Genomic DNA, 18,849 nt, shown 5'->3' with positions numbered 1-18,849 from the left:
GTGTGATTCCGCCATTTCAGTTTCCCTTGCCTGGCACTAGGGCAAGTCAGCTGCCTCCTGGATCCCTCCAGTCAGATGCCCTTCAAGCTCTATATATCATCTCCAGCGCTGCCCACCCCTCATGGGCACCCTCCAAGCCTGCTGATCCCCTTTTGCTGAAATCTGTCCTTCCAGTATGTCAGCCCCACATGCACAATTCAGTACGGATGGCTACTTCCAAACTAGTCTCTGAAGGAGAATCCCCTTTTGATACAGGCCTTGCAGACCCTAGGGTAATAACTGACCTCTCTGTTTGTCCACATGCCACATGATGTCCATAAAGCATAATTCAATGTGACAGAAATTATCAGACAGATATTAGCAGCTTCAGGTTGAAAGGCGGACATCTCTAATGGAGTCCTACCAAGTCTCAGCCGCCCCAGCCCCACACCGAGCCCCCTAGGGCAGGATGAACGCAGGAAGGGAAGAGAAGAGGGCTGCTGCCTCCACACAAACAAGCCTGGAGGTTTCCTTCACTCCCCAGCCTCCAGGCTCTGTTCTGGATGCATGTGAGAGCAAATCCAAGGTCCTGATCCTGGCATAGGTCTGATAGGAGGAAGCTTCCTGCAGACACTCCCTGCCCTCAATGAGGTGCACCTAAGCTCTACACACCCAGCGTCTTCACACCACCTCAGGCCTTCAGAAACTATTCTGCAAGTATATAATCGAATGAAGATATAATGAATCAGATGAAGATATAATCAAATCAATGTGCTCCCACCCTGTGCTTTATTTTCATTTTTAAAAACAGGGTAATATTTAACCTACAGAGATATACTGATAACATTGGGATTTATAAACCCTGAATATCCACATTGAAAGATGGAGGGAGAGGGGCACCTGGGCGGCTCAGTCGGTTAAGTGTCTGACTTCCACTCAGGTCATGATCTCATGAGTTCGTGGGTTTGAGCTTCGCATGGGGCTCTGTGCTGACAGCTCAGAGCCTGGAGCCTGCTTCGGATTCTGTGTCTCCTTCTCTTTCTCTCTCTCTCTCTCTCTCTCTCTCACACACACACACACACACACACACACACACACACATGCTCTGTCTCTCTCTCCCAAAACTGGATAAGCATTAAAAAAAAAAAAAAAAAAAAAAAAAAGATGGAGGGAGAAGAAGATGGATCCAGGCAATCTCTCCTCTCACTACTAAATCCACACATTATATCCATCCAGTTCAGTGAAGCGGTTCTTTGCCATAAAGTCAGACACCTGAAAATTTGTGAATAAATCCTTTTTCTCAACGTGGATTCCCAAGTCAGTATTCTCAAAGTGTGTCCTGAAGAAACATCTGTCCCCGTCTATACTACAGCCTCTTAGAGCTTCAGAATACATGTTAAAAGTTCTCAGAAACTGTCTAGTAAAAAGCTTTAACTTTTTTAACCCAATTTTTCCCAAATTTCTTCAGTTTGGACACCTTTTCCCTAAATACTGCCAATGAGCATGGCAGGCAACCAGTATCCTGTGGTGTATACATTTTGATAAATTCTACATCCATTTTTTAAAATTCAAATCCTGTTTCCTTGTTGATTTATTGCATCATTTCAGAAAGTTTTCTCTCCTTCCTTCTGTTGGCTCTACCTAATATTTTAGCTTGAAATTTGATTTCTATACCAAGGTCACAAGTTTACTAGGAGGCCTTCTCTAAAATGGAAAGAAAATGCTTGGTGAATTATTTAGTGAAGTGCAGCTTCTCTAAAAAGAAGAATAACGTGGCTCTATGCCACTACCTCTTTGTGCACTCATTTGGCATTCATTCATTTGTTCATTCACTCCTGCCTCCAGCCCATTCCCAGAAGCACAGTGATAGATACTGTCAATGCAAAGGAGAAAAATTCACTTTGCTTGTGACGAGTCCTATGACGGAGGTAAGAACAGAAAAGCCCCATTTCTTTCCTGAGAGTGGGTGGGGGAAGTAGCGGGTCAAAGAAAGGTCAGAGATAGTAGAGAGAGTAGAGATTCGAAGTTTGGGTTGCAGGTAAGAGGCTCAACTCCAATGAACTTGATTCAGCAAAAGAAGAAAGTGTGGGCTCATTACTTGGTAAGTCCAGGGGAGGAGCTGGCCTATTTGCCCACATAGGTCTCTCATCACCATTTTTCTCCCTATAGCTTTAGCCACTGTCAGAGAGGCATTTTTTTCATGAGACAAGGAGGACAGCAGCCCCCAATTCATTCACATCACTTCCAGTCACATGATGACCAAAAGGGCCAAGCCCCTTCTCTAACCCTCTCTGTGGGTCAGCCTTAGAGGAGTCTCATGCCCGAGGAATGTCTCACCTACCACTCCCAGACCTACCCTCAGGGCCAGGGCCAGGGCCCCCATCAGCCTGCAGCTTCTAGTTAGTTCCCCCTAAGGCCACACTGGTGGTGGCACATCCAATCACATCTCTGATTCCACACCATGTAGGCAGTGAAATGGAAGACGAAATTTCCAAGCAAACTACAAGGCGGGTTGCACAAAATTTCTGAGTGTAACTTTCAGGGATCACCTTTTTTGTTCTGTTCTGTTTTGTTTTGTTCCAGGTGGTAAGGTGAGAAGCTCACAGGCGTAACTGTATTTTTCTTTTCTTACACATTTTTTTTTCCCTCTGCCCTACATTCACCTTTTCTTCTGAGGGAAAGGTAAAACTACTGCTTTTAAGAGGAACAAGTATATGTTATGGTACTTACTAACAGGACATATGTTCAAGAATCAGAAAATCTTGCCTATTCCACTTGAGGTTTTTTTTATTATTTTGTCCACTTCCTCCAACTCCAATGTCTTAGTATGACATCAAGTGTTACTGAGTTCTGATCTAGTCAGGCATAAAAACAGGATCCATAATCTTGTGAAATTGCTCACCCCCTCCCCCCAAAATTAAAATAAATTTAAATTTAAAAATTAAAATAAACTGATCGCTACTTAAAAAAACACACATCTGGGGATGCCTGGGGGGCTCAGTCAGTTACACATCCAACTCTTGATTTCTGTTCGGTTCATGATCTCACAGTCATGGGACCAAACCCCACATCAGGCTCAGTGTTGATCTCAGAACTTGCTTGGTATTCTCTCTCTCTCCCTCTTTCTCTGCCCCCTTCCCTGCTTGTGCTCTCTCTCTCTCTCGCTCGCTCTCGCTCTCGCTCTTCCTCTCGCTCTCGCTCTCAAAATAAATAAACTTAAAAAAAAAGCGCCTCAGCATTACAACCAGTTGAGCAATGTTACACACACTCGTTCACACACACACACACACACACACACACACACACACTCTACTACTACCACTATTTGTATGCATGTGCTTACATACACCAGGTTTCTTTAGCAATGCACCAAATTCTTAGGCTTCTCTCAGAGTCCTCAGTAAGGATTCTGGAGCTTTGTCTTCCCAAGGCAAATTTAATTCTAAAATTGCTACGTTAGCATTTCACCAATTATGCCTGGGTACCTTATGAATCAGAATTGCACGGCGGGAATCTTGTTAAAATGCAGACTCCTGGGCCCCTCTCCATTCCAACCAAATCAGAATCTCTCTAGGGAGGATGTTCCAGGAGTCTTTGTTTTTAAAATTTCCCAAATGATACTTCTGCATCCTAAAATGTAAGAAGCCCTGTTCCAGAATTTTGGAGAGTTTTTTTTAGGATTCCTGAGTTGTGCTGTCAGATACTTCTGTAGCTCTAAGGATAAACTTCTTATGAATTCCATGAACTCTAGTTTGTCAGTAAAATATAATAGCAATCCTCATGGGCCATGCTTTTTTGAAGTTCTATAACAGAAGTAACTATAAGCATAGTTATAGTACACAGAATTCCTTCAGATTTAGAAATATCTACTCTGGGGTGCCTGGGTGGCTTGGTCAGTTAAGTGTCCAACTCTTGATTTTGGCTCAGTTCATGATCTCACAGGCTCCATGCTAACAGCAGGCTCCATGCTTGGGATATTCTCTCTCTTTCTCTCTCTGTCTCTCTCTCTCTCTCTCTCTCTGTCTCTCTCTCTTTCTCTCTCTCTCTCAGAATAAATAAATAAACTTAAAAAATCTACTCTAAATAAGTCACATATTAATGAGTAGGATAGGCCAATTCCATTGTAACAAACTTTTGTGATTATGATGAACAATTCAATGTAATTTTGTTAAAATAGGTACATTACAAGAACTGACATAATTAAAACCCAACTGAAATTAATCACAGAAAAATTTTATGAAAACTCATTAAGGTTGTGAGTTTTCTTTGAAATGAACAACTTCCCCCATTCATAAACAGGCCTTTATCTCCAATCCAAGACAAGCAATAAGAAGTCAATATACACAATCTGACTCCATCCACCACTAATACAGTAGGAGCTGTCCACAAAGTCCTTGCATTTTAAAGCTAGAAGAGACTTGGGGTGCCTGGGTGGCTCAGTCGGTTAAGCGTCCAGCTTCAGCTCAGGTCATATCTTGTGGTTTGGGAGTTCAAGCCCCGCGTCAGGCTCTGTGCTGACAGCTCAGAGCCTGGAGCCTATTTCGGATTCTGGGTCTCCCTTTCCCTGTCCCTCCCCCACTCATGCTGTCTCTCTCTCTCAAAAATAAGTAAACATTAAAAAAAATTTTTTTGTAATAAATAAAGCTAGAAGAGCCTTGGGGATTGTGCACTCCAACCCCCTCTCAGATGAAGAAACTGAAGACCAAATCACACTGTCAATGACAGAACAGAAAAAAAAAAAAAAAATCCAGATGTCCTGATGGCCCAGCCCTCAACGATACCCAAGCACAAAATCAAATGGTTCTTCAGGGGTGAGTGGCAGCAACCATTCTTTTTACATAGCAGATATGCTTTGAAGTAAAAAAAAAAAAAAAAAAAAAAGCCACATAAGATGTTAGATTTAAAATAAATACCACTGAGGCACCTTGAGTTATTCATTCCTTCTCTCCTGTAATTCAAGCTATATGGTAGAAAGGTTTGAAAAAAACCTGGTGCTATTCCAACTTCCCTACCAAAATCTGATAAATTAAAAGAGGAGAGAAGATGTGACCCCAAAGTAGTCATGAGTAATCACCTGATACCTATCCAGACTGATCCAGTGTGGTTGAGAATAAATCAAGCAAGGCTGTTTAAGCACTTCTCAGATGATTTACTAAACATAGGCTATAGGTCTGTACTTGGGTTTCATTTTTTCATTCTATTATTCAATAGATATCGACTGAGTACCTACCTACTAGGTGCTAGAATCTATGACATGTTCTAGCAATACTAAGATCAACAGACAGGGGGAAGGACAACTAAAGCTATATCATTACAATGTGTTATATTACAGACTATAGAATCAGGTGTCATGGGCACAGACTCAGGTTGTGTCAAAGAAGGTGTTACAGTGAAAATGACATTGAGCTAAGTCTTAAAGGACAAGCAGGGGTTTCATTAATGGAATATGCAAAACGAAGAGAAAATCATTCCAGGCAAATGGGTAGCATATGCAGAGGTATGAAAGAGAGGTATGAAGAGAACAAGTAAGCAGTTGGAGAGAGGGGTCCAAGAAAGAAAGACAGTATTATAGACATTAGCTTTGTTTTTTGTGCCATCTAGCACAACATGGAAAAAGCCAATTTTTTTTAAATAATAATTTTTAAAAATCTACCTTCCTTGGGCCAAAAACGCACAAGAGACTACATACTGGTGACTGAGACATCTGACCTTGAGAGCTGGTTTCAAACAAGAAAGAAGGATATCTGTTCTTTCTTTTCCTGTCTCTAGAGTCTTAGACACTTTCCAGGCTCTCAAAGTCCACCTCTTCCAGAAAGACTTCCAGGATTTCCAGAGTCTAAACAGAGTCATTGTAAGGCAGGGCATTGGGGGGGGGGGGGGGGGGGGGGGCAGGGGAGGGGGGAGTGCTTTAATGATGAAATTAAATAAGGGAAATTATGCATTCCCATAGTTAACCGTAAAATTGTCTCCTTTCTAAATCCTTGGTATGCAGATCATACAGTAATTTTTTGCACTGGTAAAAGGAAGTGGGTGATAGACCTAAGTTCAAACAAGTTTCCACTACTTAATAACTGTGTGACTTTGGGGAAGTCGCACAACATCATTTTTCTGGTTGCAAACACCCTGCTAGTTTGTTGTGAAGCTTAGACATGACTTGAGGGAGGGCACCTGCCACAGGGTCTACCCTGTAAGGGGCCTCTCCGTGGGGCAGTCACTGTACATTATCATAGCATTTTCATTCATTCAACAAATCTTCATTAGAGACTTAACATGTAGAAGCCAGGAACAGACAAATAAATCTGAACTGGATTTTGTTCTCTAGGATGTCACAATCTATAGTGGATATATAGATATAGAACGGGCTCAAATAACTATAAGGAAGAAAGTGCTTACTACCAAGAAAAATACAGAGAAATTGCTTGGTAAGTTGAGAGGTCAGAAATTACTTGTGTGGAGAGAGCTGGTGGGGGAGAAGGGAAAAGAATTTGGGGCTGAGAAGGAAGAAGCATCTGGGCAGAGCAAAGTATCCATCTGCCCCTTTCACAGATGAAATAAGAGAGGTTCCTGGAAGTGACAACATTCACCCAACTTCACACTCCGTTACAGCAGAGTCAGGGTGAGGACTCAGAGCTCCCTACCCCTCGTCCAAAGCAGTCACCATTACCACACTACTTCCTATAATCGGGCCATTCGCAGATGTAGAGAACAAGGCCGACCAGGGAAAGCAGCAGGGAAAGGAGGGGATGGGGTCGCAGGCCACTGCCCCAGGTTTAGGCACAGCACAGTCTCAGCAGTGGAGGGCGGGCGGGCACGGGAGAAGGGGGAGGGTAGGCCAAGGGGCGGGGAGAGGGGCGCCGGCAGCACTCTGGGGCTGGTCAGGGCACCCGCCCAGCCGCAACAGCCCGCGCTCAGGCTCCGCCAGCCATGGGGCGGCGGTTCCACGCGCTGCGGCCGCTGCTGGCGCCGCTGTTGCTGCCGCTGCTGCTGACGCCGCGGGCGCTTCCCCGGGCGCACTGCCCCGAGCCCTGCAGCTGCCCGCCCGACGGCGCCCTGCGCTGCCCCGGCCCACGGGCCGGCCTCACCCTACTGTGAGTACGCGGCGCCCTGCTACGGGACCCTCGCTCGCTCCTCGCTCCGGGCCACTCTGCTTCCCCACTCTTTGGCTCCTTTAACCTGGAAGCTTGGAGAAAAAGGCTGCGCCCTGTCAAACTCCACCACCTTTTAGAGTGATGAGAATGCAAAGCTTGGGGACTGTCTCTGCCATCCCGTGCCAAGCCGCGCCTTGGGTTAGGGCCCCTCCTGCTGGCACCCCCTGCAGCCCCTGGTGGACCCAGGGCCGTGATTTCCCCCACTGGGGCTGCAGCAAAGGGCGTGGAATTGCCCAGAAGCCACAAGGGAAGGCCTGCTCCCTGCCACTGCTTGGAAGTCGAAAGTGGCCTTGACCTTTGTGCTAGCCAGGTCGGTGAAGGTTACTGTGACCTCTGACACCCTGTGCTCCACTAGGAATGGGGTGGTCAGGCCCTACGGCAAGGGGTGACCTGGTCACTCGCCTGGGATTGCTGGTTCGCCCGCCGCCTCCCTAGTGTACCGCTTAGTAGGCATACGAGTCACTGCCCTACCCTTTCTCAGACGTACTTGCATTTCAATCTGCTGGTCTGATCAAGGTGTGCCTTACGTCACGCCTCCCACACGCCACCCAGCCCTCCACGTTTACAGAGCGGGTTACAAAGGAGGTTAAAAGAATTGCATACATCAGCAAGTAGGGGCAGGAAGAGGTTTGCTGAAGTGATGGGGTGAAGAGAGGAGGGGCCTTCTGTACTAGTGTATCAGAGTGTCCCGTGTCTCCTTTCTTCGATTTAGAAAAAGTACCACACATTATATGATTCTATTATATGAAATGTCCAGACCAACAGAAAGCAGATTAACAGCTGCCAGGTAGGGGTGAAGGCCCAGTGACTGTTAATGGCTGTGGCTTCTGGGGGTAACAAAAATTATTTAAAATCAGATTGTGGTGATGATTGCACAACTCCTCCCTAGACATACTAAAAACCATTGCACTGTATACTTTAAATGGGTGAATATTATAGTATATGAATTATATCTCAATAAAGTTGTTAAAAGAAAAAAAGGAAAGAAAAGTACTACAAAAGTAGGTTTTGGTTATGTCCTAACCATTGGCAGTGATGGAATCTCATTCTTGGGGAAGAAAGAGGCAACCCCCCCCTCCCCACTTCCATGGGCTGAAACAGTCTGTCAGGGATCCCCCCCCCCCTCCCTCCTGAGGGGCTGAGCCTCTCCCCTGAAAGAGTTAGTGGCCTACAGGGAATGTTTGCAGCTGAGAGATACAGTTTAAAGGCTGAGGGGTTTATATTAATTAGTTTCCATTAATTATCTTGTCAGCTCAATTCCCTGAAGGTGAGGACCATGCTGAAAGAATTTGTTTCAATCAATCAACAGATTCATGGAAGCTGCCTTCCTAGTCCCAGCCCTTGTCCTTCCCTGACCTCCCTTCTTGCTCTTATGAATGATGGTGCCACTAACAGCCTTTCTCACTCGCTCAGTACTTATCATAGAGATTTCAAGAAACTGAGATCCAAAGACATGGAATAACTTGGCCATGGTCCCTTTTTGTTATTGAGTAGCAAAGACAGGACTTCATCTGTTAATTGTGTTTTTATATTGTTTGTCTTTGTATTTAGGAAATTACCTTTTCCTAAATACACACACACACACACACACACACACACATACATGTAAATATACACACATACACATACATACATATATACATTCCCAGGTCCTCTCAGATTCAGCTCTTCACTGAGCTCTCTCAACAATTCCTGCTGCCAAACCATGTTGGCCTCTGGAGACTACCTCTTCCCTGGAGAAAGCTGAAGTGGAAAGTACAAAACAAAACAAATTCTCCCACTGCCCCATAGCACAGTTTAGAGAAGCCTAGAACCCCTCAAAAAGATTTTAGGGGTTTGGGGGTAGAGGTGGGAGGCAAGCACAATAGAAGAAATGCTAGCATGCTGAAGCTGGCTAGTCCCACTCCCAAAAAGGAGCTAGTCGTCCAGGCTCTGACACCTTTGGCCATCCCTGAGGGATTCTGGAGAATCCTCAACTTCCTCCCTTCACATGCACTATCTTGGCATCCACACCAAGAGCATCTTCTAGACATTTAGACACGTAAGGTTGGCAAGTATGCTGACCCTCACAAGGTAAGGCTTCCTGAGAATCAGTTAATTGAGAGATGACCTCCTCCTTTAGGTGAGAACCCTATGGGCACAATAAGGTGACCTCAACATCCATGTGCCAAGAGAAATACATAAGAAGGGACAGGAAGATAGTCACTTTAAGGCAGTGTTACTCAAAGTGTGGTCCTAGGCCAGCAGCGTTAGCATCACCTGGGATGTTAGACATGCATACTCTTGGGCCCCATCCCCAATCTACTGCATCAGAAGCTGTGAGGATGTAGTGCAACAGCTGGTGTTTTAACAAGATCCCCAAGTGGTCTGGTGCATGCAAACGTTTGAGAACCAAGATATTGCTCTCCATGAAGGATATAATCTTGTAGAAAGCAAAAGTGTGTTTTAAACTTCCTGTGCCATATACTTCCCCTCTCCATATGCCTCCTCACACACATACATACACAAAATACCTATTTATTGCAAAAGGCACCTATGATCAAATTAAAGCCCCAAACTCTGCTACATATGGAAAATATACAGGATTGAGAAAAAGTTTGTTTTTGTCTTCAAAGAGGAATAAGGGAAGGAATCCATGGAGAAGGACAGACTGAAGACATAAGGGAGGGGGAAGAATGATATTTGGTGAAGTAAGGTCTCAGTGAGGGTGGGAGGACAGTGTCAGTCTCAGATCATAGAAGAAGGGTTAATCCTAGAGAGAGGGATACTTCTGAGTCCTAGGGAAGAAGACAAATGGATAAAGGTGTAACTTAACATTGAGGCAGAAGACAGGAAAAGTGAACAGCATCATACTGAAATCCTCTTGATGATGAATGAATGAAATAGTAAACACTAATCACAAGATAGGAAAAAAATGCTATGGATAACAAATTATCAGGAGTTCATAAAGAGGAGAGAGCTGAAATTATGAAATAAGGCACCCAGAGAGATGTGGTCTTGCATGAAGTCATGCACAGGGTCTGGCTCTGAAGAAAGAAGGGGAGCACTCATGTTTCTGGGGGTTGGAGGAGACAAGTACAGCACAGCATTTTAGACTTCATCATTGGCCCCTCAGTAGATGCTAATTTACATTTTAATCATTCCAGGCCTTGGTAGTCCTGCCTTATAAGATTTCATGTAAAGGCCACTATTTGGTTTCAACAAGGGGAAAAAAAAGGAGTGTAATTGTTTGTCATTGACAAGCCCACTGCTTGCACATTTTGAAAATGGCACAGTTCCATCATTCATATCTTTCTATACTTTCCATGTTTTATTAAAAACTGAGATATTTAAAAACTAAAATATGATACAAAAAATAGCCTCCCACATGCTCACTCATTTTAATTGAGGGGAAAAAGGTAAAAGAAAAAAATTGATTTAAAACATTTCCTTTTCCTTGTCTTATAAGTTCCAGACAAGTGGAAGAAGAGGGGGAAAAAAATTCTCACCTTGTCCATGGTTATATAAAGATCTTTGTCTCTATGACAACAGAAAGGTTGATCTTATTGATATGGAAACAGCTTCTAAAAAATCTGTTAGTAAGAAAATGCTAATAATAATAATGGGAATTTATTTTTTGCATGTTGTGCCTACTGAACAGAGATTAAACTTTAAGCTTTATTATAAGACACAGGCCAGAGACTTTGAAAAGATAAAATGTGCTGTATCTATCAATCCAGTGTTACAGGAAGGCATTAGTCTCCTGACATTGTTCCTGAATGTCCTTCTCCCTCTCCCACCTTCAGTGAAAATCAGGGTCCAGGACAGTGTTCAATGATGTAGAGGAATTAACAGGAGGAGGGCATGGCCCCAGTCCTTGAGAAGCCCACAATCCAGGTAGAAACACATGCAAGAGACCAGTGTGGGCAGGGAAAGAGGCAACTAGGGTCTAGGAATTCAGGACGCAGAGCAATTACTATGGGCTTAAATGTGCAAGGGAAGGTACCATGGACAAATGGTTATGGGGCTGAACCTTTAAGGAGAGATAAGAAGAAGAGTCTTAGTGGAAGAAACACAGATTAGAGTAGATTCAGATTCCTGGCTGGGTAGAAAAGAATAAAGTTGAATGGATCCTTCCTTGTTGAAGCCTCTCCCAGGCTTTTGGGGAAATTTTTTTTTAAGGGAACACATACAAGTCATCGGAAATAGTTACATTACCTAGAGGGTTGTGCAAAAAGAAAAAAAAATCCCAATGTATAATTCTTGACTGATAGATTTTCCATCAGAGTCATTCTTGGACAGCTGATTACAAAGGCATTCAATAAAAATCATGACTCGGAGTCACTTCCCCAAGAAGCTCTCCCCAGTGTCTCCCACTCCCATACACACATCATTTGATACGCTGTACTGACCTATGTTTTTGCATATACCCTGCCATAAGGTAACCATTTATTCAAAATAAACCTCTTCGGCCAGAGCAGGTATCTCAACCGCAGCACACTTGACATCTGGGGCGAAATAATTACACGTTGTGGAGGGCTGTCGTGTACCCTACGGGATGCTTAGCAGCAGCCCTGGCCTCCACCCACTAGATGCCAGTAGCACTGCCCTCCCAAATTATGACCACCAAAAATGACTCTAGACATTTGCCAAATGCTCCTAAGGGAGCAAAATCCACCCCCCACCCTTGGTTTTGAATCACTGTGCTAAAGTGAGAACCACTTGAAGAGGTCTTATTCAACTGGGGAATCCCCAAATTTCATGGGTATTATGGTCAAAGTGTTTCTTGAACTACTATGATATCAAACTGAGCAGACAGCTGAATAGGAACAATGAACCAATGCAAAAAAAAAAAAAATGTGTATTAGTTGGGATGTACGGCATCTAAATGTCATTTCAAAAATCTCCATCCTAGAGGATGGGGAGGTGAGGAGGTGCTATGGGTAGCAGAGGGAGTTGTGTTAAATCGGCATCTATGCTACAGATTTTGCAGACCCCCAGTCTATCCTTTGAACGGGCATAGTACACATATCAGCTTCAGAGAAGCCAGAATGGAAGCTTACCCATATTGGTATGTCCCATCCAAATTGTTTTAGTTTTTGTTATTTGTTTGTTTTAACTCACTCATTAGAGCAAAATCCATCCTTAGCCCAGGATCCATTAAAACAAACCAAAGAGAGAGACCACCACCCAGAGAGCCTGGAGTGAGACCCATGGGTTCCCAGTCCAGGGCACAAGGTAAGAGTTCACAGGACATAGAGAAGCCGACCAAGTTCTTGAAGGTACAACAGCTTGGCCCTGCCTCAGCTTCCCTGCAGATGGGCCAGATGACAATAAACCAATCAATCAATCAATCAATCTCAGAATTCATAAAGCTCTTGTCCTATCTCCCAACGCCACTTCTCCCACACACCCAACCAAAGCAAAAGCCCAAGATAGAGGTTGATCTTGAACCTCAGTTCTGACTCAGCATTCCCAGCTATACCTGCAAGCAATTCTTAAACCTGGCTGTGCCTATAAACAGACTCCTTGGGGGAAGCTTTGCAAGGACCAGATTTTATTAGTTTAAAAATCATCCTTCTGGGGGACAGTGAATGATGGCCCCTAGCAAGACACTAAAAAAGCAAGCAACAGAGTTCCCAAAATCTCAGTGGAAATGTAGAGCCAAAAAGGTTCACACACCAATTCCTCTGGCATCAGACCCAGCTCCCCCCTTGGAAAGCAATAATTCCTTGAGGTTTTTTTCTGCCTTATTTTTTTTTTAAATTTCAGAAGCAGTAAGTCCGATTAATTTAGGGCTCCATTTCTTCTCCTTCACCCCCTCTATCTTCTTCCCAAGCCTCTCAGTTTGGCTTCTTTTCCATGTCTTGAACTGAGGTACAAAAGCTTTTTTTCCAAAATGTAATCTCTCATTGTAGCTGCACCAGACGGTGTCTTGGCCATGTATAACTGTGATCTCACAGATGGGATTTTAAAGCCCCGTGAGTCATGGTGATAGAGAGAGACCCTGCTGCTCACTTCCAGACCCAAAGGGGCTGGCTCCATGGGAGCATATGTATTCTGTTCTGGCAGCTCCCCTTTGGTGTGCAAAAAATCATATTTAATGCAGATTTTAGCAAATTTCTCACCAGCTATTTTTTAAGAGGGGAATTAAAATAATCCCACCCACCAGACAGGTGGGCTTTCTGACTTAGTGGGCAGCTTCTAGCAGCTTCTCTACATGGTCCTCATTTACTCCTACCTTCTGCCGCACAGGGAGATGACACCCCCTCCCAGCCAGCAAACCACACACAGCTGCCCTCTGTGTGGTCATGAACCACAGCTCTTTAATGCCACTTGAGCCAAACTCAGAAAAGTCCAATTTATAAGTAAAACTCAACTTTCGGAATGAAGGGTTTGTTTTGTTTTCCCCTGCTGCCGTTACATTTCTCCTTGACTCTGATGAAATCAGGTGACTCCTGGGTTCCTAATTCTACCTCATGAGCAGCAGCAGACAGCATTCCTGAGCCCACAGGGGTAGTGGCTGCTCTGGTATGACAAGGTAGGGTCCAACTCAGCCCTCAAACTATGTGAATTGATCAACAGGACAAAGACCGGGCAGACCTGAGTTCTAGCACAAGGTCCCCTTTCCCTAATTTGCACTGTGGGTTCATGCTAGTGATAAAACCTCTGTGCTGTCTATAAAAGGGACATGACTGAGTGGGGCTGACTGTGGTGAAGATACACAAGATGGCAGAGCCAAAAGTACTGGGAAATAAAGGTTCCACATAACTACAAAGTATGATTGTAACAATCTGATGCTACAGAGAAGACTACAAACCCACAGCTGGTGCATGAGGTTGAACAGAAACTACCTATCATCCAAGGGGCAGGCCTGATGGAATAGTTTTCTTCCTGGGAGGTGTTAATTAGAGAAAATGACCCACTAGGTCTTCTCAACTTGGAAGGTGAATAAGTTAGAATCCCAAAATAGCAGAGCTCATTATTGCCTGGAGTCTGATAGGCTAGTCGTGTCAAGCCAGGCTGAACTGCCTTTCAAACATGCCACCTAACACCTGATTATAGGCTGTTTTCTATCATTCCACTGGATTAGTCGTGTCTCTCCAGCTAAAGCGTCTGAGCCTATTCTGGGTCTTTTCTGTTCCCCATTCCCCATCCTCAGCCTCAGGCTGACACACAGAAAACCCTCAGGTCAAACCTGTTTGCCATTGAGGAACTCCATACTGAAATGTACAGGACAACTTGTAGAATCTGTAGACACCACCCCTGCCCTCCAAGACCTCCCAGTCTTCAGCCATGGGAGAGAGAGGACTAATTCTCAGATGACTGCAGGGAAATGCAGAAGGTGATAAAGTCTTGTAGGAGTTCAGAAGAAGGAGCCATCCCTTCTAGTCTGAGTAATGAAGAAACCTCAGTGGAGGCATCACTTGAGCTGTAGATCTTTACACCTTGCAGTGTACCACCTGCAAGACCACCTCTACAGTGGCAGCCAGGCCAACGTGGTCATCCCAAAAGCTCAGTCCTGGTCTTTGACACCAACTTAGGCCACTGGGGACTCACGATTAAGAGCCTTCAGCTCTCTCACTGACCACCAGCACACACCCTATGTTATGGATCCCCAATGGAACAGGATTACTTCCCCCAGGAAATCTTAGGTGGGACTCTGATTAAGGTTTTTCTCATTTGTAAGCACCAGAAATCAACTCTGACATATTTAATCATGATAGAAGAACAAGGAGGTAGAAGGATGTGGGCAAGATCCAGAGAGAATGTGGCATTTTAGCAGCAAGAGGTCAGTTCCCTTTTCCCAAGATTCCACCTTTACAGTGAAGCAGCTCCATGGAGTCCTGCCTATGACAAGTGTTAAATTCCTAAGAAAGAGAATCTGATTGCCTCAGGCCTCACCCCTAAGGCAAGAGCATAGGGACACAGTCAATGAGACACTCCACCCAGAGGCAACCAGCCAGGAAGTGACTCTAAAGAAGGGACATTGTGGGGGCACCTGAGTGGTTCAGTCAGTTGAGCATCCAACTTCGGCTCAGGTCATGATCTCACAATTCATGAGTTCGCTGCTGTCAGTGCAGAGCCCACTTCAGCTCCTCTGTCCCCCTCTCTCTCTGCCCCTCCCCTGCTTGAGCTCTCTCTCAAAAATAAACATTTCAAAAAGGGGGGGGCAGTTTTGAGCCAGGCAACCACACAAATTGGTGTCCACCAGATTGCTGAGGAGTTAGCAAAAATTGAAGGCACACATGCCAGTAATTTCAGGCACTTCAAATCCATCCTTAGATCAATTAGAAGTATGTAGTATTTTAGTTGCAACCAGCTTTTATGGGCTCATTAAAAAAAAGTTTTGGGGGTGCCTGGGTGTCTCAGTCAGTTAAGTGCCGACTTTGGCTCAGGTCATGATCTCACACTTTGTGGGTTCAAGCCCCACGTCAGGTTCTGTGCTGACAGCTCAGCGCCCGGAGCCTGCTTCCGATTCTGTGTGTCCCTGTCTCTCTCTGCCTCTCCCCCACTTGTGCATGCTCTGGCGTGCTCTCTCTTGCACTCTCTCTCAAAAATAAATTATAAACATTTTTAAAAAAAGGTTTTTAAGTGTCTAGAACAGGAGCTTGTAATGGAAGAGTTTCCTGAAGCATATCTGCATTGTCACTGTCCTGACAACATAATATTCTCTGCTTCTAAAAAATACTTTTGAGAAATCATTACAGATAATGCAGACATTCCCTGGGGAGAATTCAACATGTAGTTTTATTTATCAGAGTTAGTCTTGTCATGTTATGTTATTGCTAGAAGAATTCAGTTTAGGGGGTAAAGATTGGGTTATTTTGCTTGTGTCTTTAGAAAACTTTAAATGGGTTTTGAGTAAGGGCTTAGATGTGTTTACCATTTTCCTCTGAGGCTTTATATTTTTAATTTAGTTGTTGCACAAATGACTTGGAAAATCCATTATCTAGGGAATCTTCTTGAAAATCTTGGTTCACAGTATAATTCATAAACTCCTCACAGCTTCTTAGGTGCTCTGGAAAGTCTGCTTGGAGGAGAGTCTCTCAAGTTGCACTTTCCAATGGGAGGGTTCCAACTGAATGAGCAAATGAGAACTCTGCAGGGTGGCTCTCTAGAGTTCCTATATATATATATATATATATATATATATATATATATATATATACATATATTTAAACATTTATTTGTGAGAGACAGAGAGAGACAGAGTGTGAGCGGGGGAGGGCAAAGAGAGAAGGAGACACAGAATCCAAAGCAGGCTCCAGGCTCAGAACAAGCTGTCAGCACAGAGCCCGATGCAGGGCTCGAACCCATGAACTGTGAGATCATGACCTGAGCCCAAGTTGGACCCTCAACCGACTGAGCCATTCAGGGGCCCCTAGAGTTGCAATATTTAATGGAAGGCTGTTCTTTATCATTTTTTTTAAAGGGCTATCAGGTGACACCTGTAAGAGATACCTGAGCCCAAAAGAAAGGTACAATGTAGGAATACCTACCATCCCTCTCAGGTGTCTTATCTATAATCAGCAGAGACTCAAGAGTCAGGGACAAGTCACAGATATTTTATAAAGTGTGACCCATGACAAATAGAAGAGTCCATTTCAAAGTACTGAACCCACCCTACCCCACCCCCACTAATCCTCTACCCTTGACAAGGAAGTTAAAGTTGTCACTAGAAGCAACATGGGTAGCTTGAATCTTTCACATTAAGTGAATTATAAGTACTTACTGTGCTCTTATCTTGTGCTAGATGCTGTATTATAATTGTATAAACATTTCCTTATTCAGTCTCAAAAATCTCTGGGGTAGTTAGTGTCATTATTTTATAGATGTGGAATGAAGCTATGATTTGAACCCAGGCATTCTGGCTCCAGAGTCTGTACTCTTCACTGTCCCATTGTGCTGCTTCTAAAGAGAAGGCATATGCAATTGGTGATGAAGGCATGTTCTATAAAGTATATAGCACCTGAAAGAGACCTTTAACCAAGGGTAGAATTTGACCTGCAGAGAAGGGTATATGTGCCAGATAGTGTCTGAATGTGAAAGTGTGAATGAAGACAGAAAAGGGTGGGGCAAGTTCAGGAAGTACAGTAGTCTGATTTATCCAGATGGCACTGTCCAGTAAAAATATAATGCCAGTCACATGTGTAGTTTTCATTTTCTAATAGCCACACTTAAAAAGTTTTTAAATGGCACAATTTTAACAATTTTCATTTAATCCAAGTGTACAAAATATTATCATTTCAATATTTAATCAGCATAAAATCTATTAAGGAGATACTTTATATTCCTTCTTCTTGCCAAGTCTTCAACATCTGGTGTATATGGTACATGTACAGTGCATCTTGATTCGAACTGTATTTCAAGCACTCAATGGCCACTTGTGGCTGGTGGCTGCCTGATTGAACTGCACAAGTTTAGTGTATGGGTTATGTGAGAGGAATAGTGGGTGGCAAATGAAGTTTGAGGCTTTATTTTCAGGGCCTGAATGCAGGGCTGAGGCATTTGTAGATAATGGACAGGCAAAGGGGAGGCATAGAAGATTAAGTGAAAGAAGAGTAACATGGGGGGAGTTATCAGGAAGATTAATCTGGCCCAGTTAGGGGAAAGCCAGGATAGGCTCAGAGGAAACCAACTCAAGCACTATGGAACAGTCTGGTGGAGAAAAGAATGCCCGAGAAAAGTGGCAGTGAGAAAGAAATAAAGGCTGGAAGCAAGAGACAGTATGAAGGTAGAGTCCACCAGAGACTGGGTGTTCAATGGTGGAACAGAGGAAACATTCATACAGGGTACCTGGTAAGTTCTCAAATAACAGTACAAGAAAAAAAAAAAAACTGAGTAGTCATTCTTGCTGAGGAGGACAGGGGAAAGAAAGAAAACCCACTCAGGTAGTCCCATGGAGGAACAAGAATTTGAGCAGCATCTTTGAAGTTTAAGACTGTGAGCACATCCCTCAAGAAACTGATGGTTCTATCAGAAGGCTAGGTTTCACCAGAGAACCAGAGGATTGTGTAGCAGAGTGTATCAACAAACCCCCAAAGAAACAGCACTGATGTGTTTTGTTTGGTGAAGGACACAGCACAGGAACGAAGCGACCTATGTTCTAGTCCAGATTTGCCACTGAATTGCCACGTGGTTTCAGGGAAATCATTTCAGTTTTCTTAAGATTCTTCATCTATCAAGTGAGGAGCCTTTTCACCCTGAGTACTTGAGTCTAAAACAGTGTTTAAAGGAGTAGCCAAACAATGAAAACCACCTGGATGGCTTTTTTTTTAATGTTTATTTATTTTTGAGACAGAAAGAGAGAGAGAGAGTGCACACAAGCAGGGGAGGGGCAGAGAGAGAGGGAGACAGAGAATCTGAAGTGGGCTCTGAGCTGTCAGCGCAGAGCCTGACTTGGGGCTCAAACTCACCAACTGTGAGATCATGACCTGAGCCAAAGTCCAATGCTTAACCGGCTGAGACACCCAGGCGCCCCTGGATGTACTTTTAAGAAACATTCCAAATTTTCTGATGTAAAACTGAACAAATTGCATGTCCATCTATACTGACTTAGTATTTCAGGTAACATTGACATCTCAGCTCCCTCTAGGTAAATGCTGAAGACAAGAGGCCAATAAATGAAGACATACCCAGTAATGAAGTTACCAAGTAGATCAATGCATTTGAAAATGCAATGATTTAAAATCATTTGGAATGGGGAAAGCCATTTTTATTTCATTCCAAGATGAAAGCA

General features: G+C 43.9%; 1 protein-coding gene across 3 annotated transcripts in view; it reads left to right on the top strand.

The window, feature by feature from the left end:
• The first annotated feature begins 6,903 nt into the window (after positions 1–6,903).
• Positions 6,904–18,849, top strand: part of LHCGR (luteinizing hormone/choriogonadotropin receptor) — a 119,164-nt gene continuing 107,218 nt past the window's right edge. For all 3 annotated transcript variants that reach the window (XM_042932226.1, XM_042932227.1, XM_042932225.1), the window contains exon 1: positions 6,904–7,067. In XM_042932226.1, coding sequence (XP_042788160.1) covers positions 6,904–7,067 — 164 coding nt within the window. The remainder of the gene's footprint in view (positions 7,068–18,849) is intronic.

This window comes from Panthera leo, chromosome A3 (assembly GCF_018350215.1).
Source record: "Panthera leo isolate Ple1 chromosome A3, P.leo_Ple1_pat1.1, whole genome shotgun sequence".
Taxonomy (NCBI): Eukaryota; Metazoa; Chordata; class Mammalia; order Carnivora; family Felidae; genus Panthera; species Panthera leo.
This window is presented reverse-complemented; position numbering and strand designations above follow the sequence as displayed.